At 42.7% G+C, this 23,562-nt stretch overlaps 1 protein-coding gene across 1 annotated transcript in view; it reads right to left on the bottom strand.

Moving 5' to 3' along the window:
- musk (muscle, skeletal, receptor tyrosine kinase) overlaps nt 1-23,562 on the bottom strand; it is a 36,051-nt gene that overhangs the window by 11,234 nt on the left and 1,255 nt on the right. The window contains exons 2-15 of the mRNA XM_086187073.1: nt 19,358-19,484; nt 17,923-18,074; nt 17,638-17,765; nt 17,366-17,507; nt 16,678-16,802; nt 11,842-12,001; nt 11,347-11,353; nt 9,916-10,179; nt 9,654-9,832; nt 9,277-9,300; nt 9,084-9,172; nt 3,134-3,308; nt 1,769-1,961; nt 1,504-1,695 (exon numbers count right to left, since the gene is read on the bottom strand). Coding sequence (XP_086043199.1) covers nt 1,504-1,695; nt 1,769-1,961; nt 3,134-3,308; nt 9,084-9,172; nt 9,277-9,300; nt 9,654-9,832; nt 9,916-10,179; nt 11,347-11,353; nt 11,842-12,001; nt 16,678-16,802; nt 17,366-17,507; nt 17,638-17,765; nt 17,923-18,074; nt 19,358-19,484 — 1,957 coding nt within the window. The remainder of the gene's footprint in view (nt 1-1,503; nt 1,696-1,768; nt 1,962-3,133; nt 3,309-9,083; nt 9,173-9,276; nt 9,301-9,653; nt 9,833-9,915; nt 10,180-11,346; nt 11,354-11,841; nt 12,002-16,677; nt 16,803-17,365; nt 17,508-17,637; nt 17,766-17,922; nt 18,075-19,357; nt 19,485-23,562) is intronic.

The raw sequence follows: 23,562 nt of genomic DNA, 5'->3' as shown, positions 1-23,562 counted from the left end.
AATGTTGTAGGTCAAGGTTACAAATGAATGTGAGTGCCCTCACAAGTCATATGAATTCATGGACATGACAGAGAGGTTGAGAGTGAGAGTCTGTGTGTGTGTGTGTGTGTGTGTGTGTGTGTGTGTGTGTGTGTGTGTGTGTGTGTGTGTGTGTGTGTGTGTGTGTGTGTGTGTGTGTGCGTGCGCGCGCATGTGTGTAATGTTCCCGGGGGTGTCAATATCCTGTGCCATTCCAGTTTTCATCTGAGGGATTACCAGCTAGCCTGAAGGACATCTCTTAGATCTCAATGGCCACATGCTGTATAGATGCTACTGTGAAAATGGCGGCGTGTTCTGTTCTGTCTCTGCCCACCGGTTTATCTGTCCTGCTCCTCGTATCGGTGTTAAGTGGCGTTCCACAACAGCAGCGCTCTGGCTGCCTCATGGTCACAGGTCATAGGAGCTGAAGCAGCCTCAGTAGTGCAGGGAGTTTTAGAATTGGCCTTAAGCTTTTACTGCTTGTTTTAAGGCCTTGAACAGACCACAACCCATACTTTCACATACTACCCGCCCATGAGCCAGGCAGTACTTTGAGAAAATAAATTCTGAAATCTCATCTTGTGTCGAGAGGTGATCAGGCTTTATCTGTCCAGCCTGTGGAACTGCCAAGCAAAGGAGTCTAAGACTTGCAAACTCAGTGTTTTCTTTTTAAATATAGTCTTAAAAGTCGCTTCTACTACATAACTTTTTCAGCAAATTGTATTTATTTCCATTCTTCAAGTAACGTTTGCTTCTTTATCCTGTTCTTCTTTGAAATCCTGGATTTTGTTTTAGTCCACAATGTTTTTATTGTAAAGCACTTTGTTACTTTGTTCAAAAAAGGTGAAACGTTAATATTGTTGAACATATAAAAGAAGTCACAACGGTCCTAAAAACCCCACTGCATGAACAAAGAACGCTAAATGATCAGCGCCTGGATTTGGACGAGATCAAGACGAACTTGTGGAGTCAAAAGTGTTTTTTCGGCCAAAACCTCTGAGAATCCTTCAAGTGTATTGCAATATAGCCATTACCTGCTTCGCTTTCATATTTCGTTTTGATTAATAAAAAAGTTTGGAAATGAAAGCGGAAGTTGGTTGAGAAATGAGAAATGCTACTACTGTTTGACCGAGGTGTGGTGTGCAGCGTGATCAGAGGGATTGGATTGAGACGTTTACTGTTCGAGGGGATCAGCGTGGTGTGAAAGTAACACCTGTAGCAGCTTCTCCTCGTGACTTTGTGAATGACGCACACGCTCTCACAATGAGCGCAGGCCTTGTTTACCCTTTCTTGTCCCTCTGTCTGATAAAGGTCAGATTATGTTTGACCCTGGCCGTGATTACGATGACAATAATGTTCAAACACGAGTCCTGCTTATTCCTCTACAACCTCTGACCCATTTGGAGTGGATGGGTGGTTGACGTTCGTGAGGGGTTACACACATCGGTGATTATGGTCTGTCTCTGCATCATCGCCATGTCTTACCTAGCTTGGAAAACACGTCCAAAAGCCCCCTCTCCAATGTCTCGAACATATTGGATGTTATTTCGGGGATATTCAAGGGCCAGGAGCTTAGAGTTCAGCAGCAAGGGAACCCGCTGATACATGGGGTTGGGGTGGAGTCGATCCAGCAGGAGCTCTGAAGGAAGAGCGGTCATTGTTGGGGTCTCCATCACTCTGCAGACAGAAGGAGGAAGTGAAGGTAAGATACACCAGAGGGAGGAAGACCTCTGTCTTCTCCTTGTTCTACCTCTTTCTGTGCCTCCACTGCTTCCTCCGTCTGCAGCAGGCCAGGATGGTAATGGTGAGGAAGATGGCAGCGGCAAGTGTAGTCAGGACGATGACAATGATGGACATGGAGTAAGCTGGGGACGATGCTGAGGGCGGGAATCGAGGAGGCTGGCGAGGATTCGGTGACTCTGGCTTCACAAATGACTCATAACCTAAATGAAGTACACAACATGCTATTACGATTATCCTGTTTAATTAATTAGTACTTATGGTCTAACTTTGTTTAAAAGACAAAGCTCTCAATCGGCCAGTCTTGGTTCCTCCTATCACCTAAGATCAGGAAATATGGGTCATGACTGAGAGAACAAGATCACGGACACAAGGGTTTCCTCAGGACGGAGGCTGGAGTCTCCCTTTAGAATGAGGTGAGACGATCAGCCAGTGAGGGACACGGAGCGGAGTCACCGCTTCTCTGTGTTGAAAGGAGCCAGTCGGGGTGGTTCAGGCATCTAGTCAAGGATGCCACCTGAGCTAAAGAGGTTTTCCAGACACATCCAGCCAGGAGGAGGCTGTGGGCCAGCTCGCGGACCAGGTGGAGGGACTGTATCTCCACACTGGCCTGGGAACACCTCGTGATCCTGCTGGGGAAAGGGACATTTGGGTTTCCCTGTTGCAACTGGATGGTTCAGTGGATGGATAAAAGTTTGCCTTCAACTGAAAAATCTTGTGGACTTACAAAAGATTGTACAAGTCATTGACACATTGGGAGTGTATTAGAATTTGTCATTTAGGCTCTGGAATTACATAACCTCTGGCCCAGATGTAATCATGTGCCTGCTCAAACTGAAGATTCACAGCGCTGCCCAAGTCCTTGCAAGTCCGTATCTCCACCTATATTCTAAAACCAAATGCAGGATTTCCAAGCAATTCACAGTTTAGCATCAACATTCTTTAAACTAGAATTACTGAGAGGACCTCTGTGCCAGATGTCATTCCTTATCCTCCAAGATTTACTGAGATATTGAGTCAGACTGGATTTATGTTCCAAATTTGAAGAGATACATCAACGTGTTGTTAAGGCAACGTGTTGATAACAGGATGGATTTGAGGTTGCAGTCACCTTTGGCTTGAGAATGTAAAAAACCTTTTGCTGATGATGGAAATAGCTATCGAGACTGTTGAGAGGTGCAGATGTGCAAGTTAGGTTTCCAAAAATGTGATTCAAAAACAAATACATCATTTCATCCTTGAGTCCAAGTCAACCTGTATGCCAAATTTGAAAACAATCCACCCAAGGTTTTCCTGAGAACCAACAAACTTAAAACAAGGATCCTCTGGCCTCGGCAAGGAGGGATTGAAAGAAAAGCATGGCAGAAGTCGGTACCTGATCCTGTGGCCACCTCCCCACACTGCGGTACGGCGCAGTACTCCCAGCGTATGTTGGGATTTGAGGTGTAACACCAGGGCTTATCGCTGATCCCCCCCGGGTTCCTACAATGGTTGTCTGAGCTCTTCAACTCTGGAATGACATCCACAGACAGGCGGTGCTGGTGGGGAACCTACAAGACAAAATATATACAGCTATTATATAAAGCTTTTCAAAGTTTACAGTTCTGTTTTCTTTATTCCTTCTAAAAAAACAATAACAAAAACAAAAAAAGCTAAATTCCAGGTGTGTGATGCTAACGCTGCTAGGATGAAGGGTCAGATTCCCGCTGGGAAAACTCGTGTTGAAACTCTCTGCAATCATGATGTCAGAAGGAGTATGGGCAAAAAAAAAAGGTCCACTAAAAGTTACAAGCCAAAGGCAAACAAACATACTTCAAGAATCTTATGAAAGAAATCAAGAACTATGAAAATTAAGATGGGGGGGGGGGGAAGGAAAATTACTTGTCTTAAGGGATCAGTAAAGTCTAATAAAAAGATATATTTTCATAATGTTTCTTTCAAGCACGTTCATGCGTCTTTGCAGGCAGATTTGGATGGACAGCGTTTTGCTGGGTTTTTTTGTGTGTTTTTTTTCAATCTCATTCGCATCGCAGACAAAATTAAGATGGCCTTGCAAAACCAAACAGACCCCAGGACGCTGGTTAGGATCTATGGTAAGGTTACAACTTAACAACTGCAGAGGCTGTAAAATGTTTCTGCAATAAAGAGTGCCAACTCAAATACTCAACATCTGGTGTCTTTATGTGTCATGAGCAGCGCTGCAGTGTATCCCCAGAGATGTGAAGCTATGAGTTGAAGACGTTCGTGTGCTGTTATAGAAGGCAACTGAGCAAAGTTCTCCCAGCGTTCACAGGCCAGGTGAAAAACATGCTCTCATAGCTGAATGGCAATTATCTGACAAAGCGGTGAGAGGACATCATTTCTCAGTGTGAGACGCCTGATGGTCACTCGACGTAAATATTCATTTAGTATCTGTGGATGTGTGAATCGAGAACTTTGTTTTAGATACTTGAGAGAACTTTGACCTTTCGTCCAGTTCCAAACGACGAGAGGGGAGACCCAGGAACAGTAGGAGGCTTCTGTTCGGTTATTGAAGGATATCAAGAATATTGATAGAATCAATGATCTGGTTACTCCCCTTGGATGAGAGGCAACGGTTGGCCTGGATTCAGCCATCCCTGGAAGACTCAGCTGATCGAATGTTTTCGCAGACGTCCTCCTCAGTGAATGAATCAATTAATTTGCTGTTGGCTACCAGAGAAGGACTCTCACCCCCACAAAATGCCGATTCACACAATGAAAGAAAAGAAACTGGCTGCTGAAAGTTAAACTCACCAGGGTTCAGACGCGCCACTATCCTTTCATGTATTTGGCTATCAAGGCTTCAATGATATGAAATACACTTTGGTATGAAACGCTTCAATCCTTCCTCGACCCACCCCACATGCATACGTCACGAGTGGGACGGACGCCTTTTGCAATTCTGTTCTCCAAAGGTCTGATTATAGGTACCATGCCATATTTTTAGGTAGACATTACAACAAAATTAAGCCAAAAACAGACACTAACAATTAAGACCACATATCAAGTCAGGGGGAGATGTAGTGGCATTTCTTTGTGAAAATCTTGATGTAGATTAGAGGACAAATATCTTGGTAGTCCTGTTGTCCCACATACCATTCCCAATCTTATTTGGACTATGATCTCGCTAGCCTAATGACAACTTTCTAGCCAAACCTGTCCCGGTTCCACTTTTCATTTTGGACTTTTAAGTTACGGGCTGAGTTTTGGATGTTCTATATTTGGACATGTGTTGTTGTTTTGCAGATGTTTACTTGTTCCTGTTCTAATTTGAAGATCACTTCCCAGCCTTTTTGGAGTGTTACACCTGTTCCCTGTTTTTCCTGCCCTATTGGCTCCCCTGCCCTCGTGTTGTCACAGATTTTTCAAGTTGAATCGTTAGCAGAAGTCATTTTAAGTTCGGTCCCTCATGTCTTTGTCACCTCCTCTGCTGTGTTCCCACCCTGCTTATTCTCCAGCCTGTTTCTTCCACAGTTTTTCTATCTAGTTAAGTTTACGTGTCCAGTCTAGCTGTTGTTTCTTGTTATAAAATACCCAGGGAAACATTGAAAATGAACCTGTAAATAGAAAGTCTTTTTCTCCACTGAGGCGATCACAAGTACAAGTACAAGTAATATACGATATAAATGTGTAGTCAGATACACATTTACGTTTTTACATCCTCTTTTTGATGAATAATAACAATAATTCATGTGTCTTACAAACTGTACAGCAAAAGAAAATCAAAGGTTGACCCTACACATCAAACATACACACACATTCACACTACAGTAACACACAGAAGCCTATATGTGTGTGTACTCTGTGTTTTCACCATAGAGGGACCTCATGGTTTGTCAAACTTTCATTTCCTTTAGGACCCATGAGTGCAATTCGCTTTATATCCATTGTATAACATTTGAGACATGGAAGGTGAATGATGTCTCTGAGCTGAGGCATCACTCACTGATGTCGTGCTGTAGATTTTACGAACACAATACTGACAGCGGAAAAAATGAGAAGCAGCTGCTGTTCCTGTGACTCGGCGAGGCAGAGGAACTCTTATTACAACTCTAAATCCATCATCAGTGATGATAGAAAGTTTCCTGGATGGAGGATAATACGGATTAGAAAGTATTTTTAGATTGAGCGACCCTTTAGTTTGTTGGCAGACATAAAAGAATACATACAACCCACGGATTTGCATACATACTTTCTTCAGCTTTGTTTTGCACAAATATTTGTATGGGGAGACGTAAACACATTTAAAATGTCACAAATGAACATGTGTTTTTGTTGTATCCCCATTTTCTCCCTCAAGCTCGCTGATACAAAAGAACATAGTGGAAATACAGCAGTAAGAAATTCCTACAAGTGAGAAATAGTGAATATTAGAAGTGTGCCTGTCACAGTGACCTTGACATTCACCAAAATTTCCCTCCTCAGGTTCCAGTTGTGCCAAATTTGATGAAATGTCCTCACGGACATCTTGAGATATCAGATTAATGAGAACAGGATGGATGGGTTTTTAATTTTTTTTTTTTAAATGTAATTGTTTATTTGTTTCACAGAGGGCTTGTACCTGTCCTCGAGGTCTTTTGAGTTAAGAATGAAAATGGTGCAATCAGCTTCAGATGGCCCTTTGGGGGTTGGGGGGGGGGGGGGTCCCTTTCCAGTAGATATTATTCCAATCACGCCATTATTGCGCTTACAAAGAGGAAATGAAAGCTTTGGTGCTGGCCAGCAACTTAAATACAGTCATTAAAATAATCCCATCATGTTTCACAGTCCACTATTTAACTCACATTTGGCCTCTTCTTCATAGCAAAACATTCCAGTGTTTTCTGGGAAGCAACACACGCTCCAGAGTTTGTCATGTGACAATAAAACGTGATGCTCTGACATAATTTGGTGATGTCTTATCGCCATTGTTACACAGATGTTTTTGGGCGTTATTCTACTGGCCGTTTCCTTAAAACCTTGATCCTTCCTTATGAGAAATGAAATCAAGTAAATTAACCTGTGGTAGTGCTGCGTCCTCATGCAGAGACAGCGGACACACACACACACGGACACACACACACACGGACACGCACACATACACACATCCTTATATCTTAAGAGGACTTTCACTTGACGTAATACATTCCCCAGCCCCTCACCCTAAACTTAACCATCTCAACTGACTGCCTGACCCTAACCTAGACCCTAAACCTAACCAGAACCTGATTCTAACCTCGACCCTTACCAAGTCTTCACCTTCAAATGGCCCTTTGAAGATGTGAGGACCGGCTAAAATGTCCTCACTTACCAAAAATGTCCTCACTCTGTTGGTTACATACGTAAGTACAAGAGCACACACACATACAGTACACACACACGCATACATAGTATTTACAAGCATTAAGGGCGTGTAATCACATTGCAACCAGCACCAAGACTATTAAATAATAAGACATTAGGCAGTCTCTCACACACACACACACACACACACACACACACACACACACACACACACACACAGTATCATGTCACATGTTGCCTCCGATTAAATATTATGTTTGTTGGAGGACAGACAGACACTCTGACATTGAGCCGATAATTGTATTTGCAATGTGAGGAACCAATGTGTTCATGAGAACATTTTTGTGTGTCTGTCCGAGATCAATGAGGTTTTTATATTTGTCAACATTAACTGCTGCGAATGAATCAAACCCAGAGTGTCAGCCAACATGGGTTCGAGAGAAAATGAGAGAAAGGAGGGAGAAATTGTGCTAAGAGAAATGCATCAGAGAGCAATGTGTGTGTTTTTGTGCGTGTGTGATTGTGTGTGTGTGTGTTTCGCTGATGGAGTCTGTGCAGCATATGTGTGTGAAAGCTAATTGCTTCCAGAGACAGGATGTGACATGATCAGCCCCTCCCTCTCTGCTGACCTGGCACACACACACACACACACACACACACACACACACACACACACACACACAAACTGCAAGAACTGCACAGGAGAGCAGTAACAGTTCACCCAAACAGACCCACTCACTGAGCAAAGCCATAAAAACATAAAGGCGCTTTTGGTCCACAGGGTGTGTGTGTGTGTGTGTGTGTGTGTGTGTGTGTGTGTGTGTGTGTGTGTGTGTTTTATGTGATTGCACATACCACATTTTGTTTTGTTTTTTGATTTCACGAGAGTAGGTGTGTTAGAAAACCAACTCTCAGAAATCAGTAACACAGAAGTCATCTGCCATGTCATTGACTAATAACTGCAGTGTATTCATTTCCCGTTGACAGCGTTCACAGTCACATGAAACAACATGGCCGCCCTGAGATATTCTGCTCTGTTTCTCCTGTCATAATACAGACAATTTGTAAGCCAAACTAAAAGAAGTTCAGAAGGTTAAAGTTTCAACTGGTTTCTCTCAGTTCCAGCGTGACACTGAGGGACTTTTATGTAGCTTTTATGTAGAAGGCTACCAACATAGAATTAAACCATGTGACATCACAACCAGCTGTGCTAACGAGTACTCATCAATTATTAATGAGGACACTTGATTTTTAAGAATTTATCCTCGTCAAACCTTCTCTGAGCTCACACACTTTACACTTTCCCAGCGGGATACTTTGAATCCAACAGGCATTCAGTATGTTGGAACTCTCCCAGTTTCCAGTTGCTCATGAATGCATTAACTAGCTTTTATCAGCTCGGCACACAAATGAAGCCATAATCTCAAGCATGCACCAGGACGGGGAATATTTTGGTTGCAGGAACGCTTCTTGAGCATTTTGTCCATCCACATTTGGTGAATGCACTCTTTAGCAGAACTTAACGCCCTTAAGTTGCGTTCACACAGAACGACGTGTAGTGAATCTTCACCTCGCTTCACCTGCTTGAGTTTGGCAGCAACAGTCATGCAAGGCTCCCCGGCACTGGTGACCATCAACACTCACAGTCCCCCCGGCAGCCGTCTGCAAGTCATTTTGAAATCAGCCGCTACCTGGGGTGTCTCTGCAGTTAAGCTCCATCGTCTGACTCAACATGATGTCAGTGACCACAGTAGAAGCTTCATGCCAATAACCTTTTGTAAATTTCCAACTAGAGTCGATTAGTTTCAATTTGAGAAAATATGTGAATGTTGTTCGCCTCATGAATATTGTGTACTCAAACCACATCGTGCGTTATTTCCAGCGCTCACATCGCCTGACTGCATTTTCTTCTTTGAGTTTAAAAGATTTAAAAAAAAACATTTGCCTCCTGTTTGGCGTGACCACAGCTTCACGGTATCCAGGTTGACTGTTTTTTTTTGTGTTATTTTGCAGACCAGTACCTGTTTGTGCCAGGGCTGACATGGGATCCCGGACCTCGTCACATTGACGTGACCTTGGTAGAAGCGCCCTCGGTCATTGTAACATGTTGCTGTTAATGCCAAACACAACACATAAAGGATGACTATATTATATTTTTCAATTTATGATTGAAAGCAAAAACAAAAAACAAAAACATTCGCATCTCAAACTTACTTGTGATGTGGTCTTTATTTATGTCTGAAACAGAGAAAAGAGAAGCTCAAATAGACAGTAATCAGAATAAAGAAGACATAACTGAGGGTGAACCCCGCACACGTGTCCACACTGCAGCTCTATACGGTGACACAGTCTAGCTACGCTTTCCTCATGACTTCAACAGCATCAGTGACCTGCAGTGCAGCAGGCCGGCCCTTATTTGGCCCTCGGCACACAACACATGACTGATTTTTACACAAATTCCATTTCCTTCCGCAGCGTATCTGCAGTTCTGCTGGACTGTTGTGCGCAATCTCTTTCTGGTGCTCATAATTAACAGATATCCAGAACTAATAATACCGTATAACCAAGACCAGCGGTGAGGGATGTCTTACCTACAAAGGGGACATGCGTACAAGCATCAGGGTCTGAGAGAAGACTCGGTAAAGCCTGACACTTGGGTAACAGCAAACCGGGAGTGTGTCTGTAGAGGCCAGGCTGGACTGAAGTGCTGCCCTCTAGTATCAACCACTCCTTATGACAGTACAGCTCCTTCACTGCAAGGCAATGCTCCCTGTTGGAGAAGGCGGGAAATGTTTCTGATGTGCTTTCAAAAGACCCTCCCCATACGAGAGGAAACAAAGAGAAACGTTCTACCTGCAGACAGGTTTGGGTGCAGGTCCCAAACCTGAGGGGTTGCAGTCGGGGAAGGATGTGTGGCACAGCAGTGAGCGCACTGCAGGGCTACACAGCACACTGAGTCCTTCTAGCTCCGCCCACCAGCTCTGAACCAGGTACTCCTGGATGTCCTCGGGGTCCGAGAGGGAGGTGTTAAAGAAAACCAGTGAGTCATCCCGGAGAATAGTGCGGCACACATCTCCACGATACGCGCTGCAGTAGCCTGCCACACCCTTATAGAGTCTGTTGGAGGGAGAGACACACACACACACACACACACACACACACACACACACAGATATAATCTCTATGTGTCTCTGTAACATTTCTTGAAATTCAATCTCTTGAAAAATTCACCAGTTTAGGGTTTTTTGGCACACGTTTGCTAGACAACATTAACAACATTTCTGAAGGTTTGTGATAGGAGGTCAAGTCACTCTCCTAACACGCAGCGTATCTTTGTGTAACACTCCCAACTCTCTTGCATGTCAGTTGGAAGTGTCCTTCACTCCTGTAAAACGCCTCTTGTTCAACAACTTCACTCTTGTTGTTAAAACACGAGGAAGTCGTAAACCCTTCAAATTCTTTCCAACTCTCTAAGGACATAACAGAGTGTATTTTTAAGATATACATATTGTATAATTTTCTAAATTAAATCAGATACATGGAGAAATTTTAAAATTCCAACTTTTAAAAATCCACCTGTTTTATCTCACTGTTAAATGTTTCAACTTTCTGTCAGCGTGAAGAACTAAAAAAAACCTTTCCAGGAGAAACTTTTGGATCACATTGCATTTCTGCAGGAAATACTTACTCTAGTTAAAAATTGATGTACATGTATCAACTGCCTTCACATATCTATGCTAAAACATGTAAGAAGCATGTTCATTTCTCCTTGATAAGTTCCCAGGAGTGTTGCATAGTGTGAATGTTGATTTAGTAAAGTTAACTATCTATGAATTCCCACCATCCGTGTCTCCGTTCTCTCCATCTCTGCTCTATTTCTGCATTCCAAACACTTTGGATATTGTGATTTATTGCAGCTCTGTTACAATTAAACCTCGCTTTTGCAAGTGCAATCCACTCTTTCATTTTCACCTGAGAAATAACAAAATATACATTCCGTAAAGATTTGGCATTCAGTTTAAATGCTCCCCCATCGCTCAGTGTTCCCTGAAAATAAATCATCCAGGCAGATTATTGTGAACTGATTGATTCTCTGTGTCTCTAAACAGTTACACAATCCACATGTGGAAACTTTTTGTCCAACTTTCACATCAGATATTTGTCTCTTGCTACAGTCAGCAGCGTGTGAAAAGACACAGATTAATGGTGATAATAATCTGGAAACACCAAAATAAAGAAACGAAGCACAGACCACCAGCGATACACAAACACCGTTCCTCTTACCTCCACTCTATGGGGAAGTGGCAATATCCAGAAGATGTTGGATGAAGGAGAAGAAGAAGAAGAAGAAGAAGGAGAGGGGAGACAAGGGAGGACAGAGAGATAGAGATCAGTCTTGGTGGAAAACCAAACATGGTGCTCCTCTCATCGACTCATAGCTAGCTGTGAGGAGACTAAAGAGCAACCGGGTGGAGAGACAGTGTGTGTGTGGTCAAGGGGTGTGTGTGTGTGTGTGTGTGTGTGTGTGTGTATGTATGAGTTTGTTTTAGGGTCACCGCGGTCAAGAGGTGTGTGGGGGTGGGTGCAGTTGAAAAGTAGCAACCAAATGGGGGCAGATACTGAACAGCTGAAGACACATAAAACACAAAGCGGTAGCTAACATAACACAAGATGAGTGGGACCATCATCCATCAGAAACGAGAGCTAAAATGATCAATTAGCTTTTCATTAATGGTCAACGCTTGACATGCTCATCATAGAAATCCCAGGAATCTTCACCTGCGACAGTGACTTTAGCCGTGGCTTTGACAGTGTTGGCCCCTGCGCTGTGTTGGTTGGAGGCCAGGCATGTGTAAAGAGCAGGTTTATTCACCGTCACTTTGAGAACTGACAGGATCACCTCCCCCACCAGGGTCTCATCGACAGACGCACCAGAAATCTGGAGGAGGAAAAGAAAAATGGGGAGGAATAAAAGCAGGTCAGCAAATGAATGGAAAAAGCAGAATTCAAACTGCATGTGTGGGTTCCACTGTTGTTTGTTTGAGAGGTGGTTTGTGAATAATTAACACACATGCTAGGCAGCTTAGCTTCAATTAACACGAGCAACAAGACAGTAGGAACTCATCTCAACATTTGTCAAATTCGCTTTGCTCCAAAAGTCTTTGCCTGCTTTCATAGCATTTGATTGTGCTTCATATTCACCGTGAAAAAAACTGTTTAAAATTTTAAGATATAATTATCGAATAAGATACAAAACCAGTTTTCTTCTCTGCTAGCATTCATTGCAGCTACGCTAATTAGCATTCAAAAATCCAGTAGGGCTCTGGAGCTCTTAAATGCTTAAGACAGAAGAGAATGCTTGCTTGTCTGGCTCAACGAAATATAGACAATTAGCATATTTCTCAAAAAGTTGGCATGGTTCTTTAATTAGTCAGAAAACTGTTGTCTGGGAGAACCTGTACCTGGTATGGAACATTTCATAATTCAGTCGAGCTCAGTTTCTATCAAATCCTGAAAAATATATCTGTTATTTAGCTAGTTGCTGGTTCTGTTACAACCCTTGACATTTCTGTCTTGGTCATGTAGGGTTATTTTGTTATAGGATATTTCCTGACTTGTGGTTTAACTAAGTGTTAAGTAGTCGTACACAGATAAATGAACAGGTGATGCAGTGATAAAATGTAAAGGTGCAATCACAATATGGGTTTGGCATCATGATAATTCTGTATCATTTCTAAGATGTCAAAAATTCAAAGGTGCAAATGCAACCACATTAAGGCTGTGTATTATTTTCAGTCCTTCTGTTCACAAAGACATAAATGTGGTGCGAGAATGTGTGTACGTGTGTGCGTGTCTGTGTTGTGTGCGAGTGAGTCAAGGTGCTGATGTGCAACGTGTCTATATTTGAAGTTGTGTCTGACACTGATTTTAGGACGCGCTCCATCCAGCCTGGCTGCATTAAATGACTTCAACAACATGCCAGCGCGCACACACGCACACACACACACACACACACACACACAGCATTTACAAGCATTAAGGGCATGTAATCACATTGTAGCCAGCACCCAAGACTATTAAATACCCAGACATTATGCGGTCTCCATCTGCCTGCAGTCACACATAAAAATGTCTGTTGCCTTGTGGGAGAAGTCTGGTTTAATAGTTTTAAGATGGTCAAGTGTTAAAACTTTAAAACTTGCAAGAGTTTTTTTTTTTCATCTTTATTGTACATTCAAGTTGTATTACTGGGCGTTTTGGGTACTTATCTTTATTCTCCTGCTTTTTTTTTTTTTTTTTTTACAAAGTCTTAGCGGGACTATACAAAGCCCTGTAAAAGCACTTAAAGACATTGAGTGAGAAATCATAGCTCCTACAAAAAAAAAGTAAATAAATAAATAAATGTAATTAAATTATTTCAGTGTTACCGCAACAATGTAAACTGAGCGGCTCTGAGGTCTCACAGTGACAGAATTGCTGTTCGAGCACACCGCGTCCTCGTGTTGTACTAAGATTACTTACTTGAAAGCAACAACTCGCATTTGGCCTGAGTCATGAATAATGTTTTCTCCTTCTGTCCCAAAAAAAGTGCTGCGTGCAGTTTTTTTGTGACAATCCTGACTAAAACCAAACCGTCACGATGACTCACATAGAACATACTAGAATAAACGCGTATTACAACTGGCAGAACATCGAGCGGGGGGGGGGGGGGGGTCCTCAAAACAAAAGTCAGCAGCATAAACCATTAAACTTCTGCCGACCTTGGTGATGCATGGTTTTCTTTGGACGTCAGCATCACACCGTGACATTTATAAAACAATCAGACCTAATTAGTGCTAGTAATACTGAGCATTAGTGGCTAAATGGAAGGTGATCTCTTTAATCCTTTGTCACTGTAATGAGAATTCCATCTCTGTTTATATCAGTGATCCTGCAGCCAATCTTTTGGTGCATGAACTGAGTGTGTGTGTGTGTGTGTGTGTGTGTGTGTGTGTGTGTGTGTGTGTGTGTGAGAGAGAGAGCGAGAGAGAGAGGGAGGCAAGTGAGTTGTTGCTTGTGTGTGATTTTTGTCCTCACCTCCTATTAGCGCTTGCTCACCCGTATCGCTGGGCCACAGACTGATGAAGCTGACCTCTTAGAGGAACATGCCAACTGTTAGAGAGGTGCTTTTATTTGCAGTCCTCTCCAGAGCCAGACAAGAAGATCTGTGCATGCTGTTGGGAGCGGACACCCACAGAGACCAGCTGACCACTAGTTTGCTTAGGGCAGTGATTGGTAGAGGGAGGACTGAGGTCATGGTTTTTTCTTGTCCAGCCACTTTTGTATTTCTCTCAACAAAACAGGCTGTTTGGACTCCTGCCTCCATTCCGAAGAGCCCAGTGTGTCATTTCCAGCTGCTTAGACTGTAGCAAAAATGCCACCCTGCTCACCTTCATCAGAGTGTTTCTGTGGCAACCAGAAACGTAAACACTCTTGTGGGTGGAGCAGGCACCAAAAAAAGATACAGGGGCAGTTACAATGTTAATGAACCCCCCGTGATGCAGAAAATCTCATCGGCCTGTTGAATCACCACCCACGTCCAAATGACTGAGTTCTCTAATGTCATAGTTTGCTGTCAGTACATGCATCAGACACTCAATTATGTAAACACAGGCACTGAAAGATGAGTTTGTCTTTGTATGAAACCTTTAGAAATGCATTTTAGGGAAAAAATGATCGATAATGGAATTTTTCTGGAGAGAACACACCTACTTTTTGCAAAATTAGCATATGAGACATGACAGATACTTCTCCCTCCTCTGAGCTTGACTGTGGGAGGTGAGGCCCACAGAGATCAGCTGAGTTAGCTTAGCACGATCTTGGTAGAGGACGGACGTAGTGCATTCATTCGTATCTCCCTTAAAAAAATGTTAGGGTCAATCGTTTTAAACCCCCAAAGTGCAGGTTAAAGCTCAAATAAGAAGGAATTAATCTGGAGACTTCATTTCAGAACAGAATAATATGTAAATATATGATGAGATTGTGCTGGACAAATCTTTAAAGTGGTGTGTGTTTCTTTGTCTGCATCATCACTAGTTATTCCCTAAACATAACCATGTGGATATACAACGATCCAGACTACAATCAACACAATATAACAGGGAAACCTTGGTAAAGTCTTCATGACAAACCACGATCTTTCCTTGAATTTAAGTCCTTTTGGAGCCGAAACCAAAAATGAGCCATGGAGTTATTACATCATAAAGTAATATCAACTGTTGTACACAGAAATGAAAGGCACAGACAAATGATGTCATCCTGCCAATAGGCTGTCAACGAAGAAAATCTGAAGCGTGCCATTCAGGAGGACCTGGGGAAATAGTATTTTGGCATCAAGGTAGAAGGACTTGTTGGATGGAGCGACAGTATGCGGAGGTGAAGATGTCCTGAATAAGGCTTCAGTGTTGTTACCGTGGGCTTAACAGACGGCAATAGTTGTTGCCATCTAGTCTCTAATTGTCACAGCTTTCCCTTTTTGTGAGGCTGCGTAGCCGACAATGTGTCACAATGTCAGTTACGTGATACAATTTCTCCGAGGTTGGCTGGGCTGAGTGACATTTGAACCAAACCCAAGTACTGTGAAGGAGACAAGAATATTCCCGCTTAGAGCAGAGGCATTTATAAATGGATTAGAGGACAGATGGACAGATGGATGAGGAATGGTTACCACCATAAACAATGGTGTCGCTTTGTATTTGACTGTGTAAGAGCTTAGCTGTCCCTTTGCTGTATCAGAGGCTTTTAACTTCTGACAAAAGCACATTTTTAAAGGTGTGATACATTCTCCAATTCTTTGGTGCTTCAATGTTCATGTTGAAACATGGCCGCTTGTAACCAGCCGCCACAGGAAAGACGTCTGGCTCATTATCATTCTGCCATGGTAGAGTAAACACTCAGGCCTGTTTGTGTTTCTGCAAGCCCGTCATCATGGGTGGTGGTAAGCCCAGGATGCAGCCATGGTGCCATGGTGGAAACCATTACAAAACAGTGTATAAAACTGTTTTCCATAGCTGGTGGGCAAATGTGCTATAACGTCCCTGTTTGAACGACAACACTAAACACATATTTGTTAGAGATCCTCGCATCAGTTCACCAAATGAAGCCAGCAGGTCTGGATGCAGAGGCTAAATCTGAGGCTCATTTCCTCAAACTTACTACCTGTGAGGGTCAGGACTTTCTACATGTGGACAGCAACAAAAATATCGCTGAAATTAACATATATGTTGTAAATCTTTACAACTGTCCACCAGGAGGAACCGAGTGTGTCTGCCTTTATGCACGATCCAAATCTTTGTCACTTTCAGCACGTGATTGTAGGTTGCCGGCTCTGACATGAATACAACCTGATAGTGTGATACTGATAGCGTGCACGACGTTGCTATTAGCTAGGTAGCTCTGAGGCTGTTGTTTCGGGGGGCTTTGAAAACAGCATGAAGAAAGAGGAAGTGGTGGCGAATGCTGTCTGAGATTGACAGTCAGTCCACCTGTCATGGTAAACAAGACTATTTTACACATAATCAATGTTGATTGGTTTAAACTGTGGACCACAAAATTGCGCGCACACTGAAAACTCACAGTATTCCCATTTTCCAACCAGGTGATGGTGGGGATGGGATTTCCTGTGGCGTTACACTCCAGAGAAATTTGGCTGCCGTACGCTACTCTCTTCTCCTTGGGAACCTTCAGGATTCTGGCTGGAGCTGGACACACCACAAAACACACAGACACATGATACTGAGACATAAACACAGAAGACGAACACTGCAATGAATGCAGAGAAACACGGGATGTCACAAAAACCTGGCTGCTGAGTGAACTACAGTAAAAATAACAGCAGAACCCACTTTTTGTTTTCTTCCGAAAGACATTCATAGATAACAAATAGTTAATTAGGAGCGATCACTTTCCTTTGTCAAGAAAAAAAATGGGCGAGTAGTATTGCCAAAGGTGACAAGGAAATCACTTTAAGGCATAGATATCACACAAAATAAATGAAAATATAATGCAGAGAAGATCCCAAATATTCCCGATTACCTAAAAAGTTCTTTTTTGCAGGTTATTAAAGTTCACAGTTTTGCCACTAGAGGGGGCTCCAGCAATCTGTGCAGTCGACATGTTTTTTTAAGTTTAAAACAGCTGTCACAAAATTTGGAGAAGTGTTAAGCAATAAATGAGACCTTTTTTTTCAACTATAGATCTGATGTGTTGGAATATGTGCATGAATATTTGAAAAAAGCTAAAACAAAAAGGTTTAAATACATACCCTGTACTTCTAAAGTGACGGGTTTTGAAAAGGCCAGACCAAAGCTATTCCTGGCCACGCAGCGATAGTGGCCTGCATCCTCCTTCTGTATATTATGGATCTTCAATGCGCCGTAGTCAAGAATGGTAACACGGTCGCTGACCTGGAAGAGATGATTCCATGTACTACACCCTTTTCATTTTTGTTGTTTTCTTGAATGTTGCTACATATACAGTAGAAATCCAGACTATTCAGCATCTTCATGCTGATGTACTGCAGCCATAATATTTTACCTTAATCAGCTCATCATCTTTGAGCCAGGTGACATCCGGTTTGGGGTTGCCAAGGGTAACACATGGCAGCACCGCTTTGGATTCAACCAGGAGGGTAAGGTTAGTAGGGTGCCGTTTGATTTGTGGTTCTGATGGTGAGACAGACAAGATACCCAGGTTTGTCAATTTGTCCCAGTGCTCCTGCTAATGTATATGCATCATTGGAAATGTAAAGTCAGCACATTTCAGTCTACTCTCAAGATCAGGTTTGATCTGGACTCAGTTGGTAGAACTGGCAATACGTACTCATCTTTAGCTGCAGAGCTCCGCAGCTCTTGGCTGGCTCGCCAACGCCGTTACTGGCGAGGCAGCAGTATTCGCCATTGTCTGTCTCTCTGGCATGAGGGATGACTAACATCTGCCCCTGCTCCCTTGTGATGTATCGAGGGTCGTAGTACCTGGTGGGAAAAAAGAGCAATGTGATAGTTTTACTTTTAAAGGGTGAGCCAGCAATTATTATCCAATACACTCACATTCCACAACCACCCCCTCACAGTATCACATCTGATTACGCTCCATTACTTTGAACAATGAAGTACCCCTGAAAATTTCATCATTACTGTTTATGTTGGCTTCATGATGAATTGCTTCAGGATTGTAAAGTTGAGGCATGCTAGAACTACAGTGACCTCCTGACTTCACGGGGGGCTACGAGCAGATCGATGGAATTGTACTGGACTATCCCAGGAGGGGCAGTAGAGAGAGGAAGCAGAAACGTGGGAGGGAAAGGATATGGAATGACAAGCTAAGCTAACGGTGAAGCAACACAAGCTTCCGCTCTGATCTCCCACCTTGCAAACATCCAATCTCTTTTTTTCAGGATGGATTAGCCTATAAAGTGAGAGTGGCGTTGCAGCGACACACACAGTTGCAGTCCAATAGCTGATCTGCAATATGTCCAATGCTTCCATAATGCTGCAGCAGGATGGTAACTGCACCACATAGACTCACATATTGATGCACTTGCTATTGTGATGTACAGCAGCTAAATGCGTCTGGTTGTATTTCCGCGCCCGCAGCTGCACCTTGTGTACTTTTCTGTTTTTTGCCTCCTCGCCCATGAAAGCTTTTGGGAAATTTTGTCATAGTTATTCCAAAACCCCACCAGGACTCAAGTATGTCGATCATTTTTTTTGTCAAAGGGTGACGTCACTGTGACCTCACATATATTCTCATTCATGCCATTTATTGGGAATGCCTCCAGGGAATTTCTCTGGCACATACATGCATTGAGACGCAAGAGCGAATTGAAAATATTTTAGAGGTGAAAAATCAAAAACAAAGGGATCTGTCAGATTTCTAGTTTATCTTGTTTGAAATTCAGGGAGTGCCATTGTAACTTTTTAGTGTCCATGTATTTTATTTCTTATGTTGTCATCAAACGATGCGCTCTTCTTGGGGCTTATACGACCTTTCATAGGAAAATCTAAATAACGTTGGCTTTATTCTCCTTTATTATAGTCAGTGATTCTTTTTAAGAATTCTCAATAAACAAGAGTTCTCAATATATGGCTGATGAGCGACTTACTGTTGAAAATACTACATGATAACTACACTCAGGATTCCACTGGACCTTTCAGTGAGAGCACACAAGGGAATTTGCCTCCATCTCACTGGAAATATCTTATCTGCAACCCAGAGGTCTGGTGATGGCGTAAAGACAAGTGCGACATAAACTCACATTATCGGCTGGTTGTTCTTGGTCCATGTGATGTCTGCAGAGGGACGAGATTCCACCTCACAGATGAAGGTGGCGTTATGATCCAGTAGCACATCCACTGTCTCCAATAACGTGATGATACGAGGTGCTGGGACGTGAACATACAAAGAATGTATTCAGTTTCTTTGGAAAAAGGTACAAACAGTACAAACCCTACAATAATAGCATGCATGTTTGCAATTCCTTCCTCAAAAAAAAAAGTTTTTTTTTTGTGGGATGAGAGTTTGAATTTAGGTTGTAAATACTCAGAGACGTCTGAACAGCTTCCTCTTTTGAGCCGGATTTCTTGGCATTCTTATTTTACACTGAGTTTTGTTGTTTGCTCTGTTTCGGTTCGCCAGCATGCAACTCTGAAACCAGATCAGAGATTTTGAGTTTTGATGTAGGACATGACATTCATGTCTGGGAGAGAGATGAATATTTATTTAATTACTGAAAGTACATTTGAAGTATCAGTGTTTTGCAACTTCTTATGAAGCAAGGACAACATTTTAATTTTAGCTCAAGGACAGACTCCATCCACAGGGTACATTGTTCTTCACTGTATTATTTCAACAGATGGGATTTGTTAAAAACATCATAGGTAAGCTACCAGTTCAGAGCCACCTGTTCTTGTACATGATATAAGACAGACTGCTGCAGTGTAGAGGGAAGAGAAGATGAAACAAAGGCAACACCATTAGTAGCCCCATATTTATTTCTTTTCATTTTCTCTGGGGAATATACCAAAGAGGACATGACGAAAGGAGGGGGGATGGGTGGAGGGGTGTGGTGTGGGTGTAGGGGGCAGGCACTTGTGTAGGGGTGAGGCAGCAACTCTATGTGGAGTCTGATCAGAGACATCAGGGCTGCATTAAACTCTGTCTGAACTGAGCAGCGGAAGAAGCAAAATAGGAAACAGAGGACACATTTGAAAAAAAAACAAGAAGGAGAGAAAGGAAATGGAATGAAATGCAAAGTTGGAGGAAGAGATGGATAAAAGAAAGAATTAGGGTTTAAAGGACGTTTAATTTGTCTTGTGAAACAGATATTTCACAATAACACGGCAGCCCAAGTGCCTGCCCTCAGCCCCCGAGTCACTGCTGCTGTAAATCAAAGTGAAAGCCTAACAGGAGGTCAAATATTTTACAGTTTAGCCAAGGTCAAACTAAGGTGAAATATTTCTGAAGAGAAAAAGTCCAGTAAATATAGCAGCAACATGGTTGGTGTTTTTTTTATTGTTAGCTTGTTAGCATGCTGACATTAGCCTCTAACTCAAAGCACTGCTAGCATATTGCTTCATCACGGAGGATCATTTGGTGGTAGTATTTGTAGCTTTCCATTTACTTTCATTAGATGTGATACATTTACTTTGTGCAATAATTATGAAATATTTTGATTTGAAATATCAATAATAATATGTAAAAAACACATTCTTTTAACAGTATTCATAGCACAGGTTCCAAGGATGTGCATAAGTACTGGCAGTTGTTGCCCAGGCAACAGCCCATTTGCCCTCTTTGGCTGAACTGCCCCTCCGGAGGAACAAAAAATGATGAAACAATAATTTCTTATTTTAGCTGTTGTTGCTGCAAGCAAACTTTAACTGCTGATATTAGGCCAAAGTAAATCACCCATTTGGTGCTTTTATCTGGCCCAGAGCCAGGACAGCCCCCCCCCCCCGCCCCATCTAGCTGGCAGGAGGACGAGCTGGGTCATGAGGGGGCTGCGGGTGAGTAATTTCACGTTATAAAATCAGCTAGGAATGGCAGGCTGTCACTGGGGGGTTGGTACTCAGTGAATCAACATATCGCCAGACGCTTCTCAACCATGTGAAGCGAAAGCTTTTCACATGTGCATCCCGTCACACAATATTCTGCTGTTATGTGAACAAACGGTTACTAGCTTGCTGGATAACATAGGAGGCTGCATGCAAGATAATTCCTCTTCTTCATTTTTCTTGTTAGAATAAGAACCCCTCAAAATGTCTCTGCACGTCCCCGACAAGTTCAGTTTCTGATACTCCACGTCTAATGTTTTAGGGATGTGAAGCAAGTATCTGTGTCCGTGTTTGTTGTTTTTCAAATAACACTTCTAATTTCAGGATATTTAACTGTTACCTCTGCCAGAGGGGTTATGTCGTCAGTGTAGTGTTATGTCACTTCTCACTCAACCTGGTAAAAGGGTGCAGCACGATCCGAGGAGCAAAATACGCTCATAACATTTCAAGTTATCCTGCTAACAGACGAACCAGCCAAGGTGATCACGTGACCTCCTTGGGGGAGGACGCAAACACTGAAATTATGAAACCATAAAAACCATAAACACCAAAGTGACTAGCCAGGTTGGGACATGGCTGAGTAGTTGATGTGGTCTCCAGTGGGGAGTTGGGTGGAAACCAGAGCAGGGTGGTTGAAATGTGACTGTTGTGCTCTGCAGATGTTGACAGATGTTTAATATCTTTGCTTCTATGGAATTTTGTTGTTTTTTTCCAGTAATACAGGCTGCAGTTGTGGGGCTAGCAGGCTAATGCTAGGCTAATCTCTTCCCGGTTCCTATTTCTGGTGCTGCTCTGTCTACGGATGGACCACATCTGAAGGTTCCACGATGGCTCATGTTTAACCGCATGACTCAATATTTAGAACAAACAAGAGACTGGTATGTTGATACAGTACAGGAGAGGCTGGTTACCGTGGTAATCACATCTATCATTTACTGTATGTATAAGACAGATGGAGCCTAACCAACAATCTAACATTATATTCCACATTTATAGTGGTAGTTAGGTCCCCAAGACAAATATATAAATGTTGCATGGAGCGTCTCAATGGCCTGTCTTATGACATCCTTTGAATCCTTCTGTGTTTGTTTTTGTTTATGTGCTTTGAGTCACATAATTAACCGTATGAACTCCCTTTGAAGCTATTGCACAAAGCAGAAAAAGAATTACTTGGAACTTCTAGTGTTGCAAAAAAATAAAACAGAGGATCAGATGTTAGGAAATGAGTAATTCAAATCAGTAAAAAAAAAAAAAAAAAGCTAGAGGTGAACGGAAAAATAAACATTGTAGCACTTGTGTGTGGTGAAATCTACATATCTTCCCCAAAGATAGTGATGGAAAAATTTAATTTGGGTGTTATAAGTAAAACAGGAGGCATTGTTCAGAGTCCCAAACCGTTTCATGGGAAGCAGCAAAATACCTGCAGCTTCAAGCACAAAAGGAAACGACAAAATATTTGACAGGGAGAAAACGGTTGATATTGGAAGCTGATGTGTTGTTCGCCACATTTCTGCAGCTTAGAATTTGTTTCCAGCATTTTGAAATTCTACAATTCTACAATTTCATTTAGCAGACGCTTTTGTCCAAAGCGAAATGAATCAGTTAACCTTGTACCAAACTGATGGAAGCAACCAAGGCCGTGCTACTCTGACGGCAGATCAAAGTGCTTCAAGGCCTGCGGTCTGTGGCAGGTCCTGTGCTTTGACCTGACTGACAGTGAAGGGTCAGACGAATACACGCATTCCTGTGTGTCGAAGAGAAACATTCTCTCTTAATCTTGTGAGCAGTTTCGTTGGCTGGAGCTGTGCGGTTGCCAGTGTTGTCTGAAGAGTGGTGTACGGTGCTGTGAGGGTTGAGCTCTCTGGTGGAATCATCATGGAGAACAGACAAAGCTGCAGATTATCCAAACCGTGAAATGAGCGCGGTGGGTACACACGCCATCGACCTTGAACTTTGCTGTTGGCTGGTATTCCAGGAATTTCAAGTTTTAGTGAAAGTGTCGTCTTTTTGTGACAGTCCAACACAAATAACTTGTTCAAAAATCTCTCAAGTGCATATTTTACTATCGCGCGGTACTTGTCAAATTCCATCTATTGTCTTCCGCTTATTCCTACGTAAAGGGTCGCGGGGGGGGTGGACCCTATCCCAGCGTCAACGGGCGAGAGGCGGGGTTCACCCTGGACAGGTCACCAGTCCATCACAGGACCAACACACAGAGACAGACAACCATTCACACTCACAGTCACACCTACAGTCAATTTAGAGTATCAATCAGCCTCGTCCTCTCTTGATGTCTTTGGACTGTGGGAGGAAGCTGGAGTACCAGAGAGAACCCACACAGGAACAGGGAGAACATGGAGACTCCACACAGGAACAGGGAGAACATGGAGACCCACACAGAAAGATC

This window comes from Aulostomus chinensis, chromosome 19 (assembly GCF_037954235.1).
Source record: "Aulostomus chinensis isolate RoL2024-O1b breed Wild chromosome 19, RoL_Achi_v1.0, whole genome shotgun sequence".
NCBI lineage: Eukaryota > Metazoa > Chordata > Actinopteri > Syngnathiformes > Aulostomidae > Aulostomus > Aulostomus chinensis.
The sequence above is the reverse complement of the archived record's forward strand: the minus strand, read 5'-3'. Positions and strand labels throughout refer to the sequence as shown.